General features: G+C 41.7%; 1 protein-coding gene across 8 annotated transcripts in view; it reads right to left on the bottom strand.

The window, feature by feature from the left end:
* The window catches only part of elavl4 (ELAV like neuron-specific RNA binding protein 4), an 85,968-nt gene that overhangs the window by 28,760 nt on the left and 36,492 nt on the right, over window positions 1–20,716 (bottom strand). For 7 of the 8 annotated variants that reach the window (XM_072681651.1, XM_072681653.1, XM_072681652.1 and 4 more), the window contains 2 exons: window positions 19,119–19,205; window positions 13,965–14,205 (listed from right to left, as the gene is read on the bottom strand). In XM_072681651.1, the coding sequence (XP_072537752.1) occupies window positions 13,965–14,205; window positions 19,119–19,205 (328 nt within the window). The remainder of the gene's footprint in view (window positions 1–13,964; window positions 14,206–19,118; window positions 19,206–20,716) is intronic. The other variant, XM_072681658.1, reaches the window with a different exon arrangement.

Raw genomic sequence — 20,716 nt, 5'->3', positions numbered from 1 at the left:
CTGAGCCGTGCTGTGGCTAATGATACACAACACAACACACATAGGCAGAAGAGAAATACTCGCTCTATGTCTTGCGCTCTTCTTTCCCATTGCCTTGAATGGCCCAGGGCAGTTGATAGCATATATATATATATATATATATATATATATATATATATATATATATATATATATATATAAATACGTGCACCATATATATATATATATATATATATATATATATATATATATATATATATATATATATATATATATATATATATATATAAATAATGGTGTCCAGCTGATGCTGTTTCCTCAGCTGAACTAGGCTGGGGTTATCTGTCACCATTCGTTTCAGCTTTAGCCTAAGGGTAAAGGGAAGCCAACTGAGGCAGTAACTTCTTCAGTCACAGAAATTCCACCCACCACCATAACAAACACACACACACATATGCTCAAAAGATTAACTGAGGAGAGCTCAGCAGGAAGCCACAACCAGGTTCTTCACTTGAGATAAAACACCAGCGCATAAGTCATACATACACAAACACACACGCACACATTCATGGTTATGTGTTATGGTAACTGCTGTTGAGGACACTCCTAGATGTATAATATTTGCAATATTCTTAATAAAACAGTAAGACCCAGTGATTGTCATCCATGCAAATGTCCATTCCTTTTTCTGTAGCCCATAAAGGGCAGCTACAGAAAAGGAGTATGCATTGTTTGAGAGAACATTTGTGATCTTTTTTGTCAGATTAATTAAGCTAATCTGAAATAACTGGAATAAATTGTTCCAAACAAAGCGGAGAGAAGAGCTGCATAAATAACATGTTACATTCATTCCTCAGCAACAATACACAGAGTCAAAATCTTAAAGAAAAGATGGAAATGTCATCTGCCTGAAATCTATCTCTCTCTCACACGCATTCACACTGTCACCCTCTTTCTCTCTCTCACACACACACACACACACACACACACACACACAAACACACACAGGCGTGGGAGAAAGCCGTGTGCAGATTGTGGGCCAACATAGGCTGGCTTGGCTTTCACTGTCATAACACGAACTCTCTCAGCATGCACACAGCCCAGCAGGCTAACACACCACGCTGCAGATTCTATCTTTCTCTTATACACACACACACACACACACACACACACACACACACCACAACAACAAATGTGAACATATGGAAACACACTCCTATAGGCCTACATAACAAAGCTATTTAAAGTTACATAGTAACATACAGTAGAAACACAAGTAAACATACTAACATACAGTAGAAACCTGTAACCTGTCATCAGGGTGGATACCTTTTCTATGCGCTTTACTCTAATGTAAACTCATTATTGAAGGCAGGAACAAAATCACAGAGAATGATTCATTGCTACACAGGCGCTCAAGCACCCAAAGGTCTACCAATTCATTCAATCTTTCATTAGATCTACAGGAGAAAATGCACTCATTACTGATGCTATTGTTCGGATCCTGACAGCTAACTGTGTCGAAACCGGTCCATTCTTAAACACACACAGGACTAATAGGATGTACTGTATAAAATAGTGGTTTAATACATTAGTAACAAAGACCTGCAGTGTCCTGAAAGGTCCTTGAGTGTTAATAACAAGAACTTGAGGAAACAAGCCAGAGAACTGTGAAAAGTGGACAGATACATTATTTGGAAAGCTGTAAAATCCTATGGGAAAATATGCAGTAAACATTTGCAAATGGAATATTAACCCAATGTTATTTTAATTAGACTAATGGATACATTAACTTATATGTCGTAATTGTCAATTAAAATCGCAGAAACCCCGAAATGATACATTGCGCTTTTAATGAGCTTTTAATGAGCATACATCTCCACATTTTCTGACTTTCAGACAATCAGACTTTCAAATCCCCAGCAGGCTATAGCCTCCTAGTCAAACGGGGAACCATTTGAAAGGCGTCTACAAAGACCAGGCATAACATAAAGTAAAGGAATAATAATATTAAATGAATATTACATATTCTCTTCTTTGTTTAGTGAGGGGTTATGTTTGAGGCAGGGAACTAAAGCGGGAGAGTGATCCCTCTGAGCGAGCGTATGTGCATGTGTATTTTTAATCCCGAGGATGTGTGGAAAAAAATGTGTGCAAGTGTGCATTGGTGTGTGGGGGTGTATGTTGGTGATCCTAATGAAGGTGTGTGGGAGATCTGTTTTGCGTGTAAAATATGGATAACCGTTCTCATCAGACGTGACATCACTAAGCCAGTGCTGATAGCTGTTTTTGCAAACAGCTGTCCACTTGTGACCCGTGACCACTAATGACGATAAAGACGATGCTCATGATAAAGCATGTGACAGGTATCTTGCCTTATTCTTCTATGTGCTGTGTCCCATTCGAACAAAATACTGCGAAGAGGAGGAGTCTGAAAGTTTCATTTGGAGAACTGATGGCTGTTTACAGCCACAGGCACCATAGTGAGGATCAGTGACTAAACTATGACACCTCACCACCCCAGCACCAGCACTCACAGTGCGTGGAAGATCAGAAAATTAGCATGTGTCCGAGAGGTGTCCTGCCTTGTTTACACACGCAGTCACACACATGCCACTCCAGCTAGTTTTTTTTTACATGTTGCCATGGCAATAGAACATAGTGTTTCAGAGAAGGTAACGTTCTTGAAGAAAGAAAAGGCGTTCCTAAATGCAATGCGCATTCGTTTAAAAAGGCTTCATTTAAATTCACTTCGAATCATTTTGGTTCGCTCCAAATAGAACCAAAAAGGATTTATTTAAAGTGATGCCCTAAACGAATTTTCCCTACATAACCTTTCAATTGCTGGGAACCATAGGAAAAGAACCATTGTTGATGACTTTCAATAAAAGTGGACTAAACTGTCAGTGGATGGTTCTTCAGAGAGTCTTCTTTTGTAGATGTGTTTAAAGAACCTTTTTTAAGTAAACCCTTATACTGGTGTAGAGCAATCACATGTTTAAAGGTTCTTCAACCCTTAAAAAGAAATACTCACAAATCTCTTTTTAAAACATGGTTCTTTAGAGAACCAAATGTGGTTCTTCCATAGTACTGCCCACAAAACCCTTTTTGGCACACTTTCTAAGAGTGCATAACCACACATTAGGGCCAAGAACTGAATTAATTTGGTACATGCAGCATGAAATATTTACATTTCATGTGGAATTGCAAGGTTCTAACATGACAACACTCGTTTTTATACTTCTCTACACGTACCATCATTCCTTCTACTCACTGTGATGTATTGTGTATCTATTGCGAGCTGTGCCGATTGTCATTTTTGATCAATTTGAGCATTTCTAGTAGCATTGCTCACACTAGATTGAAAATCTGAATAACTTTAGTCCCAGTCTTCGAACAATCTGAATTGTTGAAACATCATTTAAAGGTCCACTGCTTCCACTGATTGAGAATGAGATGAAAACTGAGTTAAACACCACATCGCCTGCAGCAGTCTCCTCCTTCTTCAACTCACTGGCAGCCATGTTATGCCTGCAGTTTCACTAGGCCTCTGTTTGAGTCAGGTGGCAGCGCTGAAGCTGAAGCTAGCGTTCGCGTGGGGAGAAAGAGCAGGGAGAACAGCATTGTGCAGAAAACATGACAGTTCTCTGAGCATCTGATGCTAACTCACCTTGATAGCACGAAGCTCCCTGGCTACGAAACAAGAAAATGTGTTTGGTCAGTCTTAAATTTAGTCAGATTTAGGATGTGGACGGCAAAAAAAGGAAAAGGGAAAAAAACCCTCTTCAATTTGTCAAAACAAATGTATCACCGTTGTTCCCTGCCTGACATTTTGCCCTTGCTGCAACAGCATCTAGGGACAGTGCTGCTCCCTGGTGAAGAGAGACTTCATTTTTTAAGCCTTTCTGTTCTCGTAACAGCAGTACAGAAAACACAAAAGTACAACAAATTAATTGATGCCAAATAAGAACTCATATTACTCAATTTGACAGTAAAGTATGACTTGACGACTTTTCTAATTTGCTCAGTAATCTTCCATCAAAGGAGACCAAGCCTTGAGTGCAGTGTAATTAGATAATGTGGTGTGTTATGTTATAAATCTGCATTATAAATGTTGTTTATCATTAGCTCTAATGGCTTTAATTCAGCCCATTCGTGCTACATAAGCTACATAATTCACTCAAAGCTGGCTAAGTGCTCTCTCAGACAAAAGCTAAAAGCCGCTCACTATATTCTGATTGGATTTTCATTAAAGAGTCATATTCCTTTGTGTGCCTCTCTTAAACCCACCGGCTTACCTGGAACTCACTACACTGCTGGCTATTTACTAATATGCCCATAGGTGCCAACATACAAATGATTCTGGAGGCCCATTTAACACCAAAGCAAGGTCTTGCACTGAAGTACAGTAGCAATGCTTTTCCAATATTACACTACATCGACAGTATTATTATTTGTTGTGCTAAAAATACACTACATGTCCAAATGTTTGTGGACACCCCTCTAACGAATGGGTTCAGCTACTTTACGTTGCTCCCATTGGTGACACAGATGTGCAAATGAACACTCACAGCTTGTCTAGTCACTGTAGAGAAGTATTGCCAATAGAATAGGACACTCTGGAGCAAATAAACATGAGCCTATTGGCACCATGACTAATGTCAGGTGTGAACTATAGGGGTACAAAGCCCCCCAGTACTGAGCTGTGAAGCAGTTAAACTGTGTTCTCTGGAATAATGGTGCTCCACGGGGAGCTGGGGATGTGGTTGGGTGGTGATCAACGCCCTGACCTCACTAACGCTCTTGATGCTAAATGCTATTAAATCTTCACAGCGATGCTAAATCTAGTAGATCTGGACAGTGGAGTTGCTTTCTAAAGTAAATACCTATGATTTTGTCAGAAACATTGAATGAGCAGGTGTCCCAACACTTATGTCTATTTAATGCAACACAAAGTAGACTGAATATCTGACTGGAGTAATAGATCTGCAGTTCGTTATTTTAAATTGACCTGCCATTTCAATAGCATGTTGCAGTGACTTTGGAAACATCCAAATGAAAAAAAAAAACACAGTGGATTAGCTTTTACTGCACGGCCTACTTAATTGCGGGGGAAAAACTAGAGTTGCTTATTTCAGCACCTCAGGTTATTTTTGATTTTATCGACCAAAACTAGGACGTTTCATTTGTCTACCATGCATACAGACCAAGGCGCTGTGACAGTCATTTTTTTTTAGTCTGACTTTCCCTCTGAAACACAATGTTCTACTGCTGCAACATGCTGAAACTTACAATCATTTGACAGCTTAGCAAGGGCATCCTTAAAGGGAACCCTGACACAGTTACATGGTGTGCATGTGCACTGATATTAAAATATGTTGTATAAACAATGTTTTATTTATTACTAACAACACACAAAATCCACTTATAGGCTGCCGATTTTGTATTCTGTTGTCTAGTAAGGGACAGCGAGTTAAATATCTAACTTAAATATATAAATCAAATGTTTCATGAAAACACTGACAGCACAATGAATGTATGTTTACCTTCTTAATCCTAATAAAGTGAACTACAAAAGTCATAAAACTACAGTGTTTACACAGGTAGCACTAGATTTCAGATGTGGTGTTGTGGGGTTTGTGGTGTTTTGTTGTCTGTCGTTATGCTTGCCAAATAAAGGCCCAGTCATCATCTATTTGTGGACGAATACATTTTCAAAAACAGAGGGAGGGAAATCACATGTTTTAAAAACATCTGGGTACATGTGGATGGGGTCTAACGTTTTAGACTTAGATGATTTCACAGACTAAACTCATGCAGGGTTATAAACCACATAGATTTATCTGCACCAAACAAATAAAGATGAGTTTTGAGTGGGATGAGAGATGGCCTGGGCATGTGTTTAGAGAGCTGAGATTGGTGACAGTCCAGTGTTTGTTAGCATTTAAAACCAAAAATGGAAACTTCAAATATCAAACATGTCTTGGCTGACTGACTGTATCTAGGCTAAGTTGATCTCTTCCTTTAATGAACCAAAAGTAGATCTTTAATGGCATCACCTCAAGGAATCCTTTTTAGAAGAATGAAGAAGCAAAAAGATGCACCTTGTGTACTGATCGGAATTCGGTAAGAGAATCTATGGTACCTTAGACCTAATCTTATGGCAGAAGATCTTTGTGAATTGTCATGATACTATTACTGATAGGCTCAGGGCATTAAACAGTCTTCATGTTCAGATCAATTTCATCAACGTCTAGAAGCTATCTGCCACATATCTCACACACATCCGAATATACAGTATTTTGCTGGTAAGCAGCACGCAGGAAGCTGATGTGAAGCTGTCAGCATTTCTGTCTGGCAGGCTAACGGAGCAGCTGGAGGACGGAGGAGCCTCCCGCCCCCGGTTCTCCCTCTTCCCACTGAGCCGAAGCCTACGGCGGCTTGGCGTGAAGCCCATAGTGTGTGGGCTGTTTGGAAGGATGTGTGTGCTGAGCAGCCCCTGTGAATCTGGGACACCCCAATGAAGCGACGTCAGACCCCCGCACAAGAGACGGTGTTGCTGGCAGGCACCCCAAGGGCTTCCTGGAAGCCCACGTGGAGCTGTGATGTGGAGCTTGTGGTTTATGCTAAGCCACCATCCAGTGAGCCTTTATGGCCTGAATATGGCGTAGGCTTTTAAAGCATGTAGTGTTAGAGCAGAGCTCTGTGAGAACATGTAGTAGGAGGAGATTCAATTCATAAATACAATGAACTCCTATATACCCCATACCACAAACCACATCTAAAATGCAATGTATGGGGCAAAAGAATGTTCATTGAAAATATAGCCATTATATAACATTGAATTGTGTTCATGAGATACCGAATCCCATTCACAGTGTCCACAAAACAAGCCTGTACAGTCCTCCGAGGTTCATTATTTCAGTGGGAACATGCCCAACTAAGGATTCTGAGTAATTTTTATCTATGAAGAAAATGCTCTTATCGCACCCTGTGGTAAACAAAAATGTCCCAGAGCTAAAATGTGTTGTCCTCTGTGCATGTTTCCCCTGAATTATGAGGTTATTACGGACAACCATCTAAGTGTTGCCTTTATCATCAGGAGATCTCAAGACCAGCCATCCATTGCCAGGGGTTTAAGAAAGCATACTTGGCCTCTTGTTTTCTCTGGGTGGGTAAAGTGGCCCACCCTTTCCTCTTATCTATTAGCCTGATGTTATGTGGATATCTGCTAGCTGACAAAATCTGACAGCTATAGAGTTCACCTCCAATGCTATTGTGTTAGATGGGGCAGTGTTTCACAGCCTTTAGTGCTAGACTTGACCTTCAAGCTGTTAGCAATGACTACATTGAAATTGGGTAAAAACCCATTGTCTAGCCATCACAATTTAGCCCTTGTCAAAGTGGACCAGACTGCTTTGCTTGCCCATTTTCCAGCTTTTAACACACTACCTTTACAAATTAATTTTTTACTTGCTGCCTAATATATCCCACCCCTTAGGAGATGCCATGTTTTTCACTTATGCTAATGTTATGGCTGATGTGTATACAGTGTGTACAAATATACTATTCATTGAGTATAGCTACATACTCCTTCATCAGGCAGAAGTGTCTTAGTGGTTAGAACACTGGGTTGTTTGTCACAGTGTTATAAATTCAATACCCGGGTCCATTGAGCTGCCGCATTCTGCTCCTGTAGCATGGCTGACCCTGGCTTTCTAAGCTAGAATACTAGTTGAATTTTCTTACAGTATTTGTATAAATACTATATTGGCTACCACTTGACAAAGCTTGCTGGTTTGTGTGGGTTATTATTATAGCATGAATATAGCTATTTTAGTATTTACACTACTTAATGGCTTTGTCAAGAGGTTAAAAAAGTCATATATGTATAAGGAGGCAGAAAACAGTGTAGTGTCACCAGTACAATATATAGCTACAGGCATTTTAAAACCAGCTAATGCATTCAGCAATCATTTGTCTTGCTTGGGTGATGCGGTGTGTTCAGTTAAAAAGATAAATTGTGTGATGTTTTAGTTATTCTGTGACGCACAGGGAAATTCACTCCTTATTTCCCTAGCCAAATGTCAGGTATGGAATGTTGATTTATTCTCTTTGTGGTGTTTGTCGGAGGAAATGAGACGGTGAAGAAAAGTTCATTGTCAGACAATGTAAATTGGCTTCGGATGCTTTTAGCTTGAATAACAATTACCCATTCCCCCACGCTCTCACTACGCTGAAATTGGAATTCATCAAGGCATCACATTAATTGTCTCTCCAGCATACATTCGAATATTCATGATCTCCACTTTCCGAGCGCCACCCCACATACTCTTCTGTCGCACCTGTCTGTGTGTAACATCTATCCTTAGTAGCTCTCTGTATAGTTCCTTCGCTTTAATTTAGTCTCATGCTGATTAAAGCACTTGCGCAGGGCTACAGCTCTGCAACGAGGAGGACATTTTCATGTTTTATTTCTCCAGCATCAGACAAACGTTCTGCATGTTTGACACAGAGGTTTTTCACACGTTTTGGAGCTATGCGCTGCTCACCGAGGTGTTTCAAGCCTGACTGTGCTTTAGCAAACATCAAGCTCCATGAATTTTTCATGCCACTACATCTGCTTTTTCCCCCCCGTTTCGCTCCGTATTGTCAGCGTAATTGTGCGAGCTTCAGCACAGCAGTTGAGTCAGGTGGAGTGCCATGCTGGTCTCAAATCAGCTGGCGATGTTTTTTTGTACTCTAGCTACGCGATTGTGCTGTGAACTCTGCATTCAGATCAGGTGTGTAATGGGGCTGCTGCGCACACTGGTCCGGGTACACTGGTCTGGGTACACTGGTTCGACATTGGCTGCTGGACAAAGCTTTTTAACCAAACCCACATAAACCTTGAAAATGTTCTATATGAACCTGATCACCACATTCATAATGCATAATAGCAGCTTCAACATCATGTTGATGTTCCACTGACTTGTAATAAGGAGAATAACAACTCTGACGCTTGCTAGAGCTGTGTAATTGTCATGTAAAATCCTGTGATAGCTTGGTAACACATCAGTCTAAATGCTTCTTTCACCTTTAGTAACTGTTCTGTATCTTAGTTTGTCCAGAAAAACGTGTCTTGGTGGCTCAAAGCACAGATTACACTCCCAATTGTGAGGAGAACCCATTAGCAAGAAATGCCAATTTTCTGCAAGTTAACTAATAAATCAAATTTAAATGATCAGTCTAATTATCAGTAGTTCAAAATTAAGTAAAAATCTTCTACGTGAGTTAAGTATAAGCATGTTGTAATCTTAAATGTTAAAGTAATTATTTCTCAATCACAGCTCATTGCAAAAGAAAGATTTGCATTTCATTCAGTACCACAATTGTGTTCATTCATAGAAAATATTTTATCATGAACTGAATTGGATGAAAAGTCATTGGGCAAGATTCATTAAACTCAGCGTAATGCCATACAAAATGTGGCACAGTATTTAAATTCTAATCATGAAATTATGGTGGAGGTTCTTAACATCTCTCTCTTTACCACTGTGGTATTTTTATATGTGACCTCAGTAACAGCCAATAGGTTATGTTATGGCATGTTAATAAGCTTGTGCTTATTAATAACCAAAGCTCAGCACATGTTTGGGTGTCGGAATGCACTGATAATCTCACAATAAATGTAAAAAATCTAAATAACATGTTATGAATCTACGCTAAAAGTAGATGCAAATGAAGGAAATGGGCAGTAGGACCAGATTTCACACAAGCTGTAGCTACAACGACATTTCCCTGGCACACAGGCAATGTATTTGATTAATCTGATCCATTAATGGAGGTATAGTCTTGTCATTTACATTGACACTGCACCTGACAGAAAAATGTCTGATGTGCAGATCTTCAATTTAGAATGCAGGATATATCGAAGATAATTGTGATTTATTGCATAGTGAATTATGGAATAGTTAAAAGGACAACTTCTAAGGAATGAAGTCCCCTTCAGCTAAAGTAGGAAAAAGGCCAAATGTGGTTTAATGTGGGAGACAAGCAATGAGCAAAATATTTAAAATAGGGACTTATACAAGAACAAATATTAAAGAAATGATATTCAAACCTTGCGGAACCTTGCATAAGTAGTCCTCTATGTTCAGCTCAAAATCACTGTGCTTAGGTCAGTAGCGCGACAGATGGCATGCGAGCTGTTATGTATACCTGAACAAGCGGCCACACAATGCAGGAGGCTCTTTGATGTCAGCTACATAAGTGTTAAACACAGTCAGAACTGATAGTAGCATCGCTTCCTGTGCCAAGCCATTAAACAGCAGCCAATGGCGTCTGTAGCTTTAGTGAGAAAAGGACAATAATGAAGGGAAGTGGAAGGCATCAAAGAAGCCTGAGGAACAGGAGTGAGTGTGTGTGTGTGCCATTCAATTTTCTTTCCAAGGGATAGGAAAGAAGGTTAGCCTAAGAGAGAGCGAGAGAGCGTGAGAGAGAGAGAGAGAGAGAGAGAGTGAGAGAAAGAAAGAAAGAAAGAAAGAGAAAGAATGAAAGGAATAGCTTTTCATTTTTAATTGCAGAATAATAGTTTACCGCTCACAGAAAGCAAACAGAGGACTTTCCTGTTTTTGCCCTCCTGCTCAAAAGGAAAATCGCAGACCCAATCAATTTGTGGCCCTACACGAGTGTGTTTTGCCTTTTTTGCCGTGTCATTATAAACACAAGCACATTCAGTGTTTTTGTTTGTTTGTTTGTTTCCTGGGCAAAAAAAATCAGGAGAAGTGGGTAAAATGGTCCACTTTTCAGGAGGTTGGCGGACTAACAAGGATCCAATCCCTCTCCTCCTCCTCCTTCTCTCTCTCTGGACTGGCTCCCAATCAGCCGTTTTCCGTTGTCTCAATGCCGACAGCTTGAAGCAAACAGTCATTTTTAATGTATTCCATTAAAAGTTTGCATTCAAGATGCTGCCTAGTCCACAAGAGCATCACAAGGCTCTCCCCACGGCCTGTGTGTTTAGCCCTTTTATTAGCAGTGTACAGAGAGGAGCTGAGGCGGCAGCATTGGCAGAGGATGTGTGTGTTTCGACTAGGGGGGATTTTCAGCTTGGTTCAGGTCTTTAAAAACAAAGAGTTTGCGCTAAGTTAGCAGCATAGCCATCTGTTTTATTCGTCGCCTCAAACAAATCCTCGCTGTAATGACTTTTAAAATGCTTTTCCAACCCTCGAAGCCCAGATAAAAAAGTTTCCGCTGACGAAATTTACACAGGCAAGGATAAATATTGACCATAACCGCAAAGCCACACGACTTTCTCATTTTTTTTTGTGTGTTTTTTTTGCTAAGCTGAGAGATAAAAAATTAAGGGATACATTTTTGCCAGTTGAGGGAGCATGGATGTGTGGATGTGTGTATGCAAGAGTGTGTGGCCCCTGTGCGTGTTTCTCTGCATTAAATAAAAGATTAAGCCTCAGGTCTCTGGCGTATTGCACGCACAGCAGGGAGGCGAGAGGAGTGTGTGTGTGTGGGTTTGTGTGTGTGTGTGTGTGTATATATGCCAGAGGAGAAGGGTAAACAATCTGCGGTGGCACTTCAGTGGGCAGCAGTCAGCCAGGCCTGTCAGGGAGCGAGAGCGCTAGCCGCGGCTAACGCTAACTCAGCCGCCTGGCGTCTCATCAAAGCTGACAGGAGCGAGGGAAGAAGGAAAAAAGGGGAAGAAGAGGCCTGTCTGTTACGGAGCAAAGGCCTGCCTGTTCTCACCTTGTCGGGGGAACCGTCGCCGCTGCTTTTGAACTGCTTTGTAAAAGGCTTTCTCGCATACGTCGGAGCGCTTTGAAAAACAGAGCGGAGTGACTTCTCGCCGACATCCGTAGCCTGTAGATGAAAGCCCTGCACTGTGCTCAGGAAGATTGATCTGGTCAAATATTATGACATCGAGCCTCAGACGACATCCAGGCTCTAATACTGCACCTCTCTCTCTTTCTCTACCTGTCTCTCTCTCTCTCTCTCTCTCTCTCTTTCTCTCTCACTCTCTACTAAACCCGGTACTGTAGCTAATGATGGCAGCAGCCTGAGCACACAGCCTCCTGGCGCTCTTCTCCGTTTCTCAAAGAACAGGGAGCGCTTAGTTAGTCTAAAATTCTGAACTGGGAAATTGCACCCATGGGAGTGGAGCCACAGATAGACAGAATGTACAAGAAAGAGGGAGGGAAGAAGAGTATTTATAAAGCTCTGTGCTCTCCTGAGCCACTTTGGAGACCCTGATGGAGATAAACAGAAACCACTGATCTGAGAACAGACTGCTACATGCGCTGAGGTCTCTAACTGCACACTAACTGTTCCCTGATGCTTAACAGGAACTCATTAACTTAATACTAATTCCCTCTATAGTTTGTACAAGGCAGTCATGCTCTTCTTTCATATACTGAGCTCCATCATAATATATGGACTGAAATATGACTGAAAGCTGAGGAGCTATAGCATGCACTGGTTACGTGAAGGTTGAGGAGCTACTCCAAATGTTCTACACATGATATGCTGGAGGAGGAAAGAACTGCACAGTGTAGTGCTGTCTTAACTGTCCTAATGAAGGAAATGCTAATTGGATGATTAGTTTAAATCAGATGTGGTCAGTATGTCAAATGGTAAAACAATGGTTTGAACCAAACCGTTACTCCTGATTTAGTTAATCAGCCAAGACATGTTTGTTTTGAGGCTAAAGTTACATTGATTAGCATCCATTTTTTCTTTGTTAGTTCTGCCCTCCTCTATGCCTTTATCAATGGCCAGTTTTTTTTTTACTTTTTAATAAGACATTTTCATACATTGAAGGACACTACATTTTCAAAATATATTTCCAATCCAAGATATCGTCTATATTAGACATCACTTTAAACCCCGCAGTGCAGTGGACCTCTGGCACTGCGAGCTGAAGAGTGCTTTGAAATTCGATCTTGAAACCATATGGAGACTGAGAGTGATGCAATCCACAGCCATTGCTCCAGCATGGCAGGACCTACTGATGATGCCCTTGCTCGGCCATCTGACTGCTTGGCAATGACATCAATGACCCACGACCTGTGGTCAAGAGCCAGGGCAGTGACTCCCTCTCACACTGTCCTTTCTCGCTGGGCTTTGTGACCAGCATCCCCCCCCACCTCCTTCCCCCATCCCTTTATTCTCCCTCCCTCTCTTTGTTTAAAAACCAGCGGCTTTAGGCCCGGCCCTGCTCTAATGAGATTATCCAGAGCAAAGTGTCACTAAGTAGGATATAAAATGGAAGCCATTATCTGGCATTATCTGCTAGCAGCCTCCCCATCCATCTGTGTGCCACCCACATAGCCACTAGTGTGGGATTAGGGCTGTGATTAGCAGGGGAGTGCTGCTTAAACACCTCTGTGTGTCTTTTCTCTCTCTCTTTCTCTCTCTCTCTGGGCTCAAACCTGCTGCCCCTACTCCATAATGAGCAGGAGGAAGCCCTGAGATCAAGAACCTGTGCCATGGTACCATATTAACCTTACCCATACCTTAAAACTGTGACTAGTCCCTGATCAACTCTCTTCAGCTCCTCCTTTGCCTGCTGTGTGAGGGAACATCAAGAGGTCTTCCGTTTATCACTTCATTTTCACACCCACCTGGAGACTTTGTGTGGGATTCGATTGCTTCTATTTCAATAGGGTGGACTGACAGTTTTATGTCTGGCCTTTGGAAATGAGCTGAAGATGTGATTCTGTTACATAAGGTAGAGCGTTGCTATTTGTGCATACTTTGTTCTTACTCTATTTCTGTCCTTCATTTGCTGTCAGTTTTGTATGTAACAATAGTGGTGAATTTGTTCCCCCTGTCCCCTAAGTAACATATGCAACACTCATAAAGGCATTGAACCCTTCAGAAATACCCAAATAAAAAATGCTATTCATTTCAACGTATATTTATTTAGCATGTATGGAAGTGTACTAATTATATCCATTGCCCCTCATTTTTGGTACTCCCTTTCCCCATAGTACCTGTGATCTTGTCGCGGACCAGCTTGCAGGACTCAATCTCTCCAATGCTGCCAAAGAGGCTGCGGAACTCCTCCTGGGTCATGTTCTGGGGCAGGTAGTTGACAATGAGGTTGGTCTTGCTGTCGTCGTTGGAGCCGCTGGTCTGCATGGGCGATGGGCAGCTGCGGCTGTTGCTCGAGGGACCGTTGGCTGTGGCCGGGTTTGGCCCGTTCGTCACCTGAGGCTCCATGTTGCTGATTATCTGCAAAGACGAGGAGCAGGAGAGACAAAACTGAAGGAGACAGCTTCTCTCTTATCGCAGAACACCCATGCTTCTACAATAACAACACTGCTAGCCCAGAGATATGGACATTTAAACAGTAGCATAAGTGCTGGTCTTGAGATCTAGGTTTTATAACATAAATTAGGCCTAGTCTTTAAATAAACTGCAGTGTCTGTGTGAATTATGAATCAACAATGCTTTTTATTAATGGACTAGGCTTAGTCTGGGTATGAACACTCAAGCACCATTGGTCATTGTATTAGAAAATGATCAAATATAAGTTTAATTTTTATTAATACAATATGTCTTTAGATGTATAAACTAGTATTAGCAAAAACACTGCAATTTAATGATAAAATGACAAATTAATGATTAAAGATGAAATAGATGTCTGTGGAAATTTCAATACAGATAAAGAGATCAATCCTACATTTTCTCATACTATATAGATTAATGTTGATTAATGTACCATCATAAAAACACAATTACAGTTACTTTTTGGGCAGGTCTAGTTATGCCTCAATATTAAGCAGGCTGGTTTTGTTATTGTATCCTATATATTTGTCAATGACCTCTTTTCTGACTGGCTACCCTGTAATGTGCCTCATTCAAAACCCAGTTGTGACTGAGCTTCACTATGAATGGGTGCTGTGGGCTGAACAGGGTGAATACAAGAGGTTTAGAAGATAATGGAAACGCCACATGGCCATTTTATCAGTTACACCCACGATATAGGTGCATTTGTAGGTTTGGAGTCCATCTGTCGCTGCACAACTTATCAGGCCTCTCTAACTTGTCAATTGAAAAAGATCACTGTAGGAAAAAATATTATTATGAATGGTGAACTTTTTTTAGTACAGCAGTGACATCAAATTGGTTGCACTGATATGTCTTATGTAGAGCAGTTGTTCTGGGGTTTTTAAACACTGTGCACTTAGTGTTAGTCACATGGTGTTGTCTACCTCGTTGGTACACTTTATATAGCTAGAAACTGTAGTCCATCTTGTGTACAGCATGTTTCAGTCATCTGGCATTTCATCAGTGGTCAGTTTCTGACTACAGGACCACTGTTGGCTGGATGTTTTTGGATGGTGGACTGTAGCAGGTCAGTGTCACTGTTGTGGTGAGCAATGTGGTGTTTCTAAAATGTTTTACACTCTATGTATTTCTAATATATTGTCGCTGCTACATAAAAAAAATTGATCTCCAAAACAGCAACTTAACAGAAGAAGGAAGGAACCTTCTTAATTTCCAATGGAAGTCAATGTAGAAATATTTTATTCCTAGTCATTTTGGGGCATTTCTATTGGTCAGTTAATCATGAGATTTTGACACAATGTAAAATGCAAGTGCCAGATTTAGTTAATGTCAAAAGTCAAAAATGGAAAAAAAGAAAATATATATTAATTTTTATTATATGGGCCCTTTAACACCATACATGGTTCAGCTCTGGATAAAAAAAAAAACACATTCTCTTTTAGTAGAGTGAGTATTTGTGAGTTTGGCCTTTGTTTTGAAGCTTGTCTTGGTGTGGCAGTGAGCCCCTCAGTCTGATCTGCTGTCAGGGTGACCTGTTTTCTGGGCGTTTAGCGGTGTGCTTTAAGAGCAGGTGTTGGATGTGCGTCATGTTAGCCCTGAGGGAAACACGGCTAAAGAAGCTCCGCTTTTCTGCCTCCAAAACACTTTATTTTAAGATCCTTCTGCACTGCCGTAAATGTATGCAGCCATTAGCATAGCGGGTGTGGGTGCGAGAGGATGCGTGTGCTTGTGCGTGTTTAATTTCATCACTTAACCCTTTTTGGTGGGGGTAGGTCGGTTGGTGGCTCCAGTAGTGTCAACATCTTGTTGCTTAAGGTTAGGAACGCGATGTGCAAGCTTGTGTGTGTGTGTGTATATATGTGTGTTTTGAGGTTGTCCTCAGGGTTGCTTCCTTTAAAAGCTGCTCTCCTGTCAGATGTACTCAGGGGTGGAAACAACAAAAATGTGAGGCGTTGGAAAACTTTGAAGGCTTCACTTTAGCTTTTGCTCCTTTTCATGCTAAAGATCCTGACCCTGGAAGACAGCATTACACACTGTATGAACACAGAACCTTGATGACTTTCTCATCGTGCGCTGGCTATTTCAAAGTGACAGGTTTTTTAGGAACTGGCCACGGGGACTCGCAGGGGCAGCCATCACTGTCAAAACATTTTAGTCGACGCTAAAAAGCGTAAAAAATAATAAATGAATAAGTCCCCCTCGAAAGAAACAAACACGTATCAGAACAGGGGTGAACTCGACCTGATTGTGACTAGTTGCTGTTACCCAACCATGTTTAATATTCAGCTCTGCCTCTCTGACTGGCTGTGGTGTAATTTATATCGAGATCTGGAGCGAAGAGATGGAGCGGGAAAAAAAACAACAACACACCCTAATGTTTCCTGCTGATGGATTCAAGAGTGGCAAATAATAGAGCGGAGAGGGGAAAGCTGAGATCTAAGCCAAAATACAGCTGGTGATATTTTTAGCTGTTCAAAAATATTCTCTGTCTACTCTGAGGCCTGGTCCTCTCTCATCAAAGTTGGCATATTTAGAAAGGTAAACTAAATCAAAACATTCAAAAACCTATTTAGCGTTCAGTCTAACACTAAGACTGTAGTAGGCACATTGATTATTTCTGATAAAAAATTAACTGGAGGACAAATTCTATCTGTAAAATGCAATATTTCTTTTTTACCATTACAGATTCCACTACTGTATATATCCTTCAGCTAAGACTAAGCATGCTTGGCTGAAACCTAATTGCTCTAGCAAAAGGCAGGATGAGACGTTACAGTCTTTCCTGAGAGACTTGCATTTAAATTGATTTTTTCTTCTTTTTTGGGGGGGAGGGGGGTCTTTTTTCTGTCTGCACACACACTCACAATTTTCAATATGACAAAATGATGCCTGCAGTCCAGAGGACGCCCATCTGCAAAGCTCTCTGGATGCACATGTAAATTACGTTTTTGACAGTTTGCACAGCACAGTGAGACAGAGACACACAAAAAGGGGTAGTAACCACTGTAGCAGCACAACTTGATTGCTAGGTGTATGTGTGTGGGCATTATTAAGACACATCTCCTGCTGTGTACATTCTGTCAGAATAAAAAATACTTCCAATCTGACAGAATGCAAGCTTTAAATATTCAAAGAAAAAGAAAACGCCCCAAAACAGACCTGGCTGCTCATGTCACAAATGCCAATTAAACTTTTCTTCTCCCACCCACTCTCCTTCACTGCCCACTCTAGAAATGCCCCTATTGTCCCTTGGGCTTTAACTACTCTCCATCTCCCACTATGCTTCAGGGTGCTGAGAAGGGGGCCGTGTGTCTGCCCTAGGATCTGCTGCTGCTGAAAGTGACCCTGCACTACTGTTCTGGGATCAGCTTTAATTGTACAGCATTAACAACTGGAGTAAAGCTTAACCTTAAACTAGAGTCTGACCAATATGTGACCTATACTCATTTTAAGGGATTAAAAAAAATAAGACATAGTTAACTCCGACTGTGAAAAACGATATACTCATAAACCCTTCCTATCCGTAAAAGCAAATGGTGTTTCAGAAGTCACTAATTATTTGTGATTTATTGGTGGGATTTTTGCAGATAAAGGTGCAGAACGTCTATATCGACATTTACCAATATATCGGCTGGGCCCAACTATAAACATGGCTGGGGGAACAAATGTATGCCTCTGTGGGAAAATGGGATATGGTCTTTTTGAGGATGTGCACTATATTGTACGGTAAGTAAAAATGGTCAGCAGCACAGTGTGCACTGTATAGGGTAAGATGTCTCCAATAGCAGCATATACAGTACAAACATACTCTTGCACGGAGGTCAGGATATAGTGTTCTCTGAGCCAGTCAGGCTCTCTCTAGGCAGGCCCAGCTGGGTCTGGTGCAGGCAGAGTGAGAGAGGAAAGCAGGCAGAGAGAGACAGGCAGGCTAAGCCATCACAGAGGGCTCGGTGTCAGCCTGAGGACAGACATCAGCTTCCCTCTGATTCAGCTGAACAGCAGCCCCAGATTACACTCCTTTATTTCCTCAAACGCAATGGCAGATCTGCCGACTGTTTCTGAATGCTGCGCCGCTCCGCTCGGGCTGTGTGTGCGTGCGTGTGTGTGTATGTGTGCGAGTGTGTGCGAGTGGGAAGGAAGTGGCTCTGCCACTCTGCCTTACATAAGTGCCTTAGAGAATGTCAGGATGGGGATAAAAATACAGGTTCAACCAGTCTAATGTCCCTGAGTCAAGCAGATCCAGAGGTGTGTGTGGTTGTGTGTGTATGTGTGTATATGTGTGTGATGCATTTCAGCGAGTGTCTGCGCTACCTGCCATTTAAACAGTGCACTATAATGGCCTTATTAGCAGTGATGCTGAAATGTCAGGCTCTATTCTAATATGTGTTTTCACTGGTAATGCTCTCCGGTCATTAAAGTGGCCTGGGGGTGGTGCCTGTCTCTGAGCAAGTGTGATCTTATTTATGTGCCATACGTCAGCAAAATCTGGAAATGGAAAAAAAATGGCACTAGGAAAGAGGCACAGGCAGAAATTAAGGCACTACATCAGTACGGTTTTGAAATGTATCCCTTATCTTGGATGGTAAGGCCTTAAACCTACTCAAAACAAGCTAGCCAGTACTGCTATTCTGCTATACTGCATTCAAGTGAACAGCAAACAAATATAAATATATGATATTACACAAAAGCTGTCAACATCCGCTATGTAAGCCGTGAGCATGAATGCACCCTTGACCCTCCAAGCCCTGGGCCGCAATGCACACAGCCTTTTTCTACCCCGGCATACAGGAGGCGGCAGGGCAGCAGCAGTTATGGTGGTAAAAATGGCAGTAAGTGGGTGGCAGTCTCCTTACCATCTTTGGCTGTGTCAGCAGTCCTTTGTCAGCCCAGCCCTGGAGCTGCGGCAAGTCTGCCTGACGCCACTGAGTCTCTGTCGATCCCTACAGGAGGGGGGGGGGGGGGGGGGGGGGGCAGGGTCAATATTCAGACAGGCCTATTTTCTCTTATACCAAACCACTCTACATAGCCAGCCCTGACGGTCTCCAGGCACACTAAAACACACAGGCAGCTTTTCTTTCTTTTTTCTTTGGACCTTTAGCCGGCATCTCCTCTGTTAAGAAGTATTTAAGTAAAATTTGGCTTGATTCAATTCAATTTTGATTTATATCAGGTTCTTTTAAAGTGTTCTCTCTTAGGGAAATTTTGTGCTGTTCATCTAGCAAATGAAAGATTCTCAATTATATCGTAAATATTATGCTACATTTACCACAAGTGGTAAAAACGCTAGCATTTTGGAATGCTGCATGTTGTATTAGCAGGCAAGCAAGCCTCTCTAAGGAAGAAGAAAAGAGAAACTCCCCCCGCAACCCCCAGGTTTGTAAAGTAGATCTTTCACTTGAGACGAAGCGAGCCTGAAGCTGCTGCAAATCACAGCCAGAGCCACGAAAACGGCAGCAAAAACAGCCAATTTAGGAGGAGAGGATGACTCTGGGCCTGACCTTTCCCTCAGATGGAGGGGACAGTGGAGGTGTGTAATGGGAGCCATCCAGCACTCGATGATGGAGGATACACTTCAGTGTCAGGCAGAAAGAAAGTGAGGAAGGGGAGGGAGCCGTGTCATCTGCACATCCTTTAAACGTTAGCATGGATGCTAGGGCATTTTAGGCGCAGCAGAAAAATGGACTGTCGGCTGCTAACTGCCAACACCGCAGTGTTCTAGGGGCAGGGGGCTGTAATTTGAAATAGAGAATGGAGTCCAACTCAAAAAGGACATTTGGATTTTTTCCCTTCTTTTCTATTATTTTGACGTGCCACCTTGGTTTTAGCTTTAGTGAGGACCGCAGGGTATGACATCACATTTCTTATTGCTATGGTAATGAAACATAGTGCACATTCATCTTTCAAAGTAATTCAAAGCGAATTCATATTACGTTGCTCTCTGGTCAGGCCACTAGCACACATTATCTGTAAGAACCAAATGCATAGCTACTGATAACACGTGCAGGATAATTCTTCAAGGTGATAATAGGGATGACACAGCCAACTGACGCACCGGATCTGGGCGCATCACTCACAGTAAGGTTTCTAAAAAGCTCTCAGTTACTCTGGATTCTAGCAGAAGGACAGATTAATGTCCTTAGATAACAGGAGGGAGAGGACAGACTATAAATGAATTCATTCTCTATTTTCACTGACCTTTTCTCCAAGCTTATGTGACTCAAACTATGAAATGTGAGACAATAGTGGAATACTTTTTGTTCTAGCTGACTGTCTGAGCTCTTTCTATCTCTCTCTCTCTCTCTCACACTCTCTCTAGCTATCTCTAGAACAGATCCTGTGAACCATCTGCTTTTGTTCATCATGATTATGCCACAGAAACATACATGCATACATATTATTGGGCAGATGTTTAACATAATTGCTTACCAAGGCTCCTTTCCACCATTCGCCA

The sequence above is a fragment of the Salminus brasiliensis genome, chromosome 6, assembly GCF_030463535.1.
Source record: "Salminus brasiliensis chromosome 6, fSalBra1.hap2, whole genome shotgun sequence".
NCBI classification, from domain to species: domain Eukaryota; kingdom Metazoa; phylum Chordata; class Actinopteri; order Characiformes; family Bryconidae; genus Salminus; species Salminus brasiliensis.
Note: the sequence above shows the minus strand (reverse complement) of the source record. Positions and strands in the feature narration are given on the sequence as shown.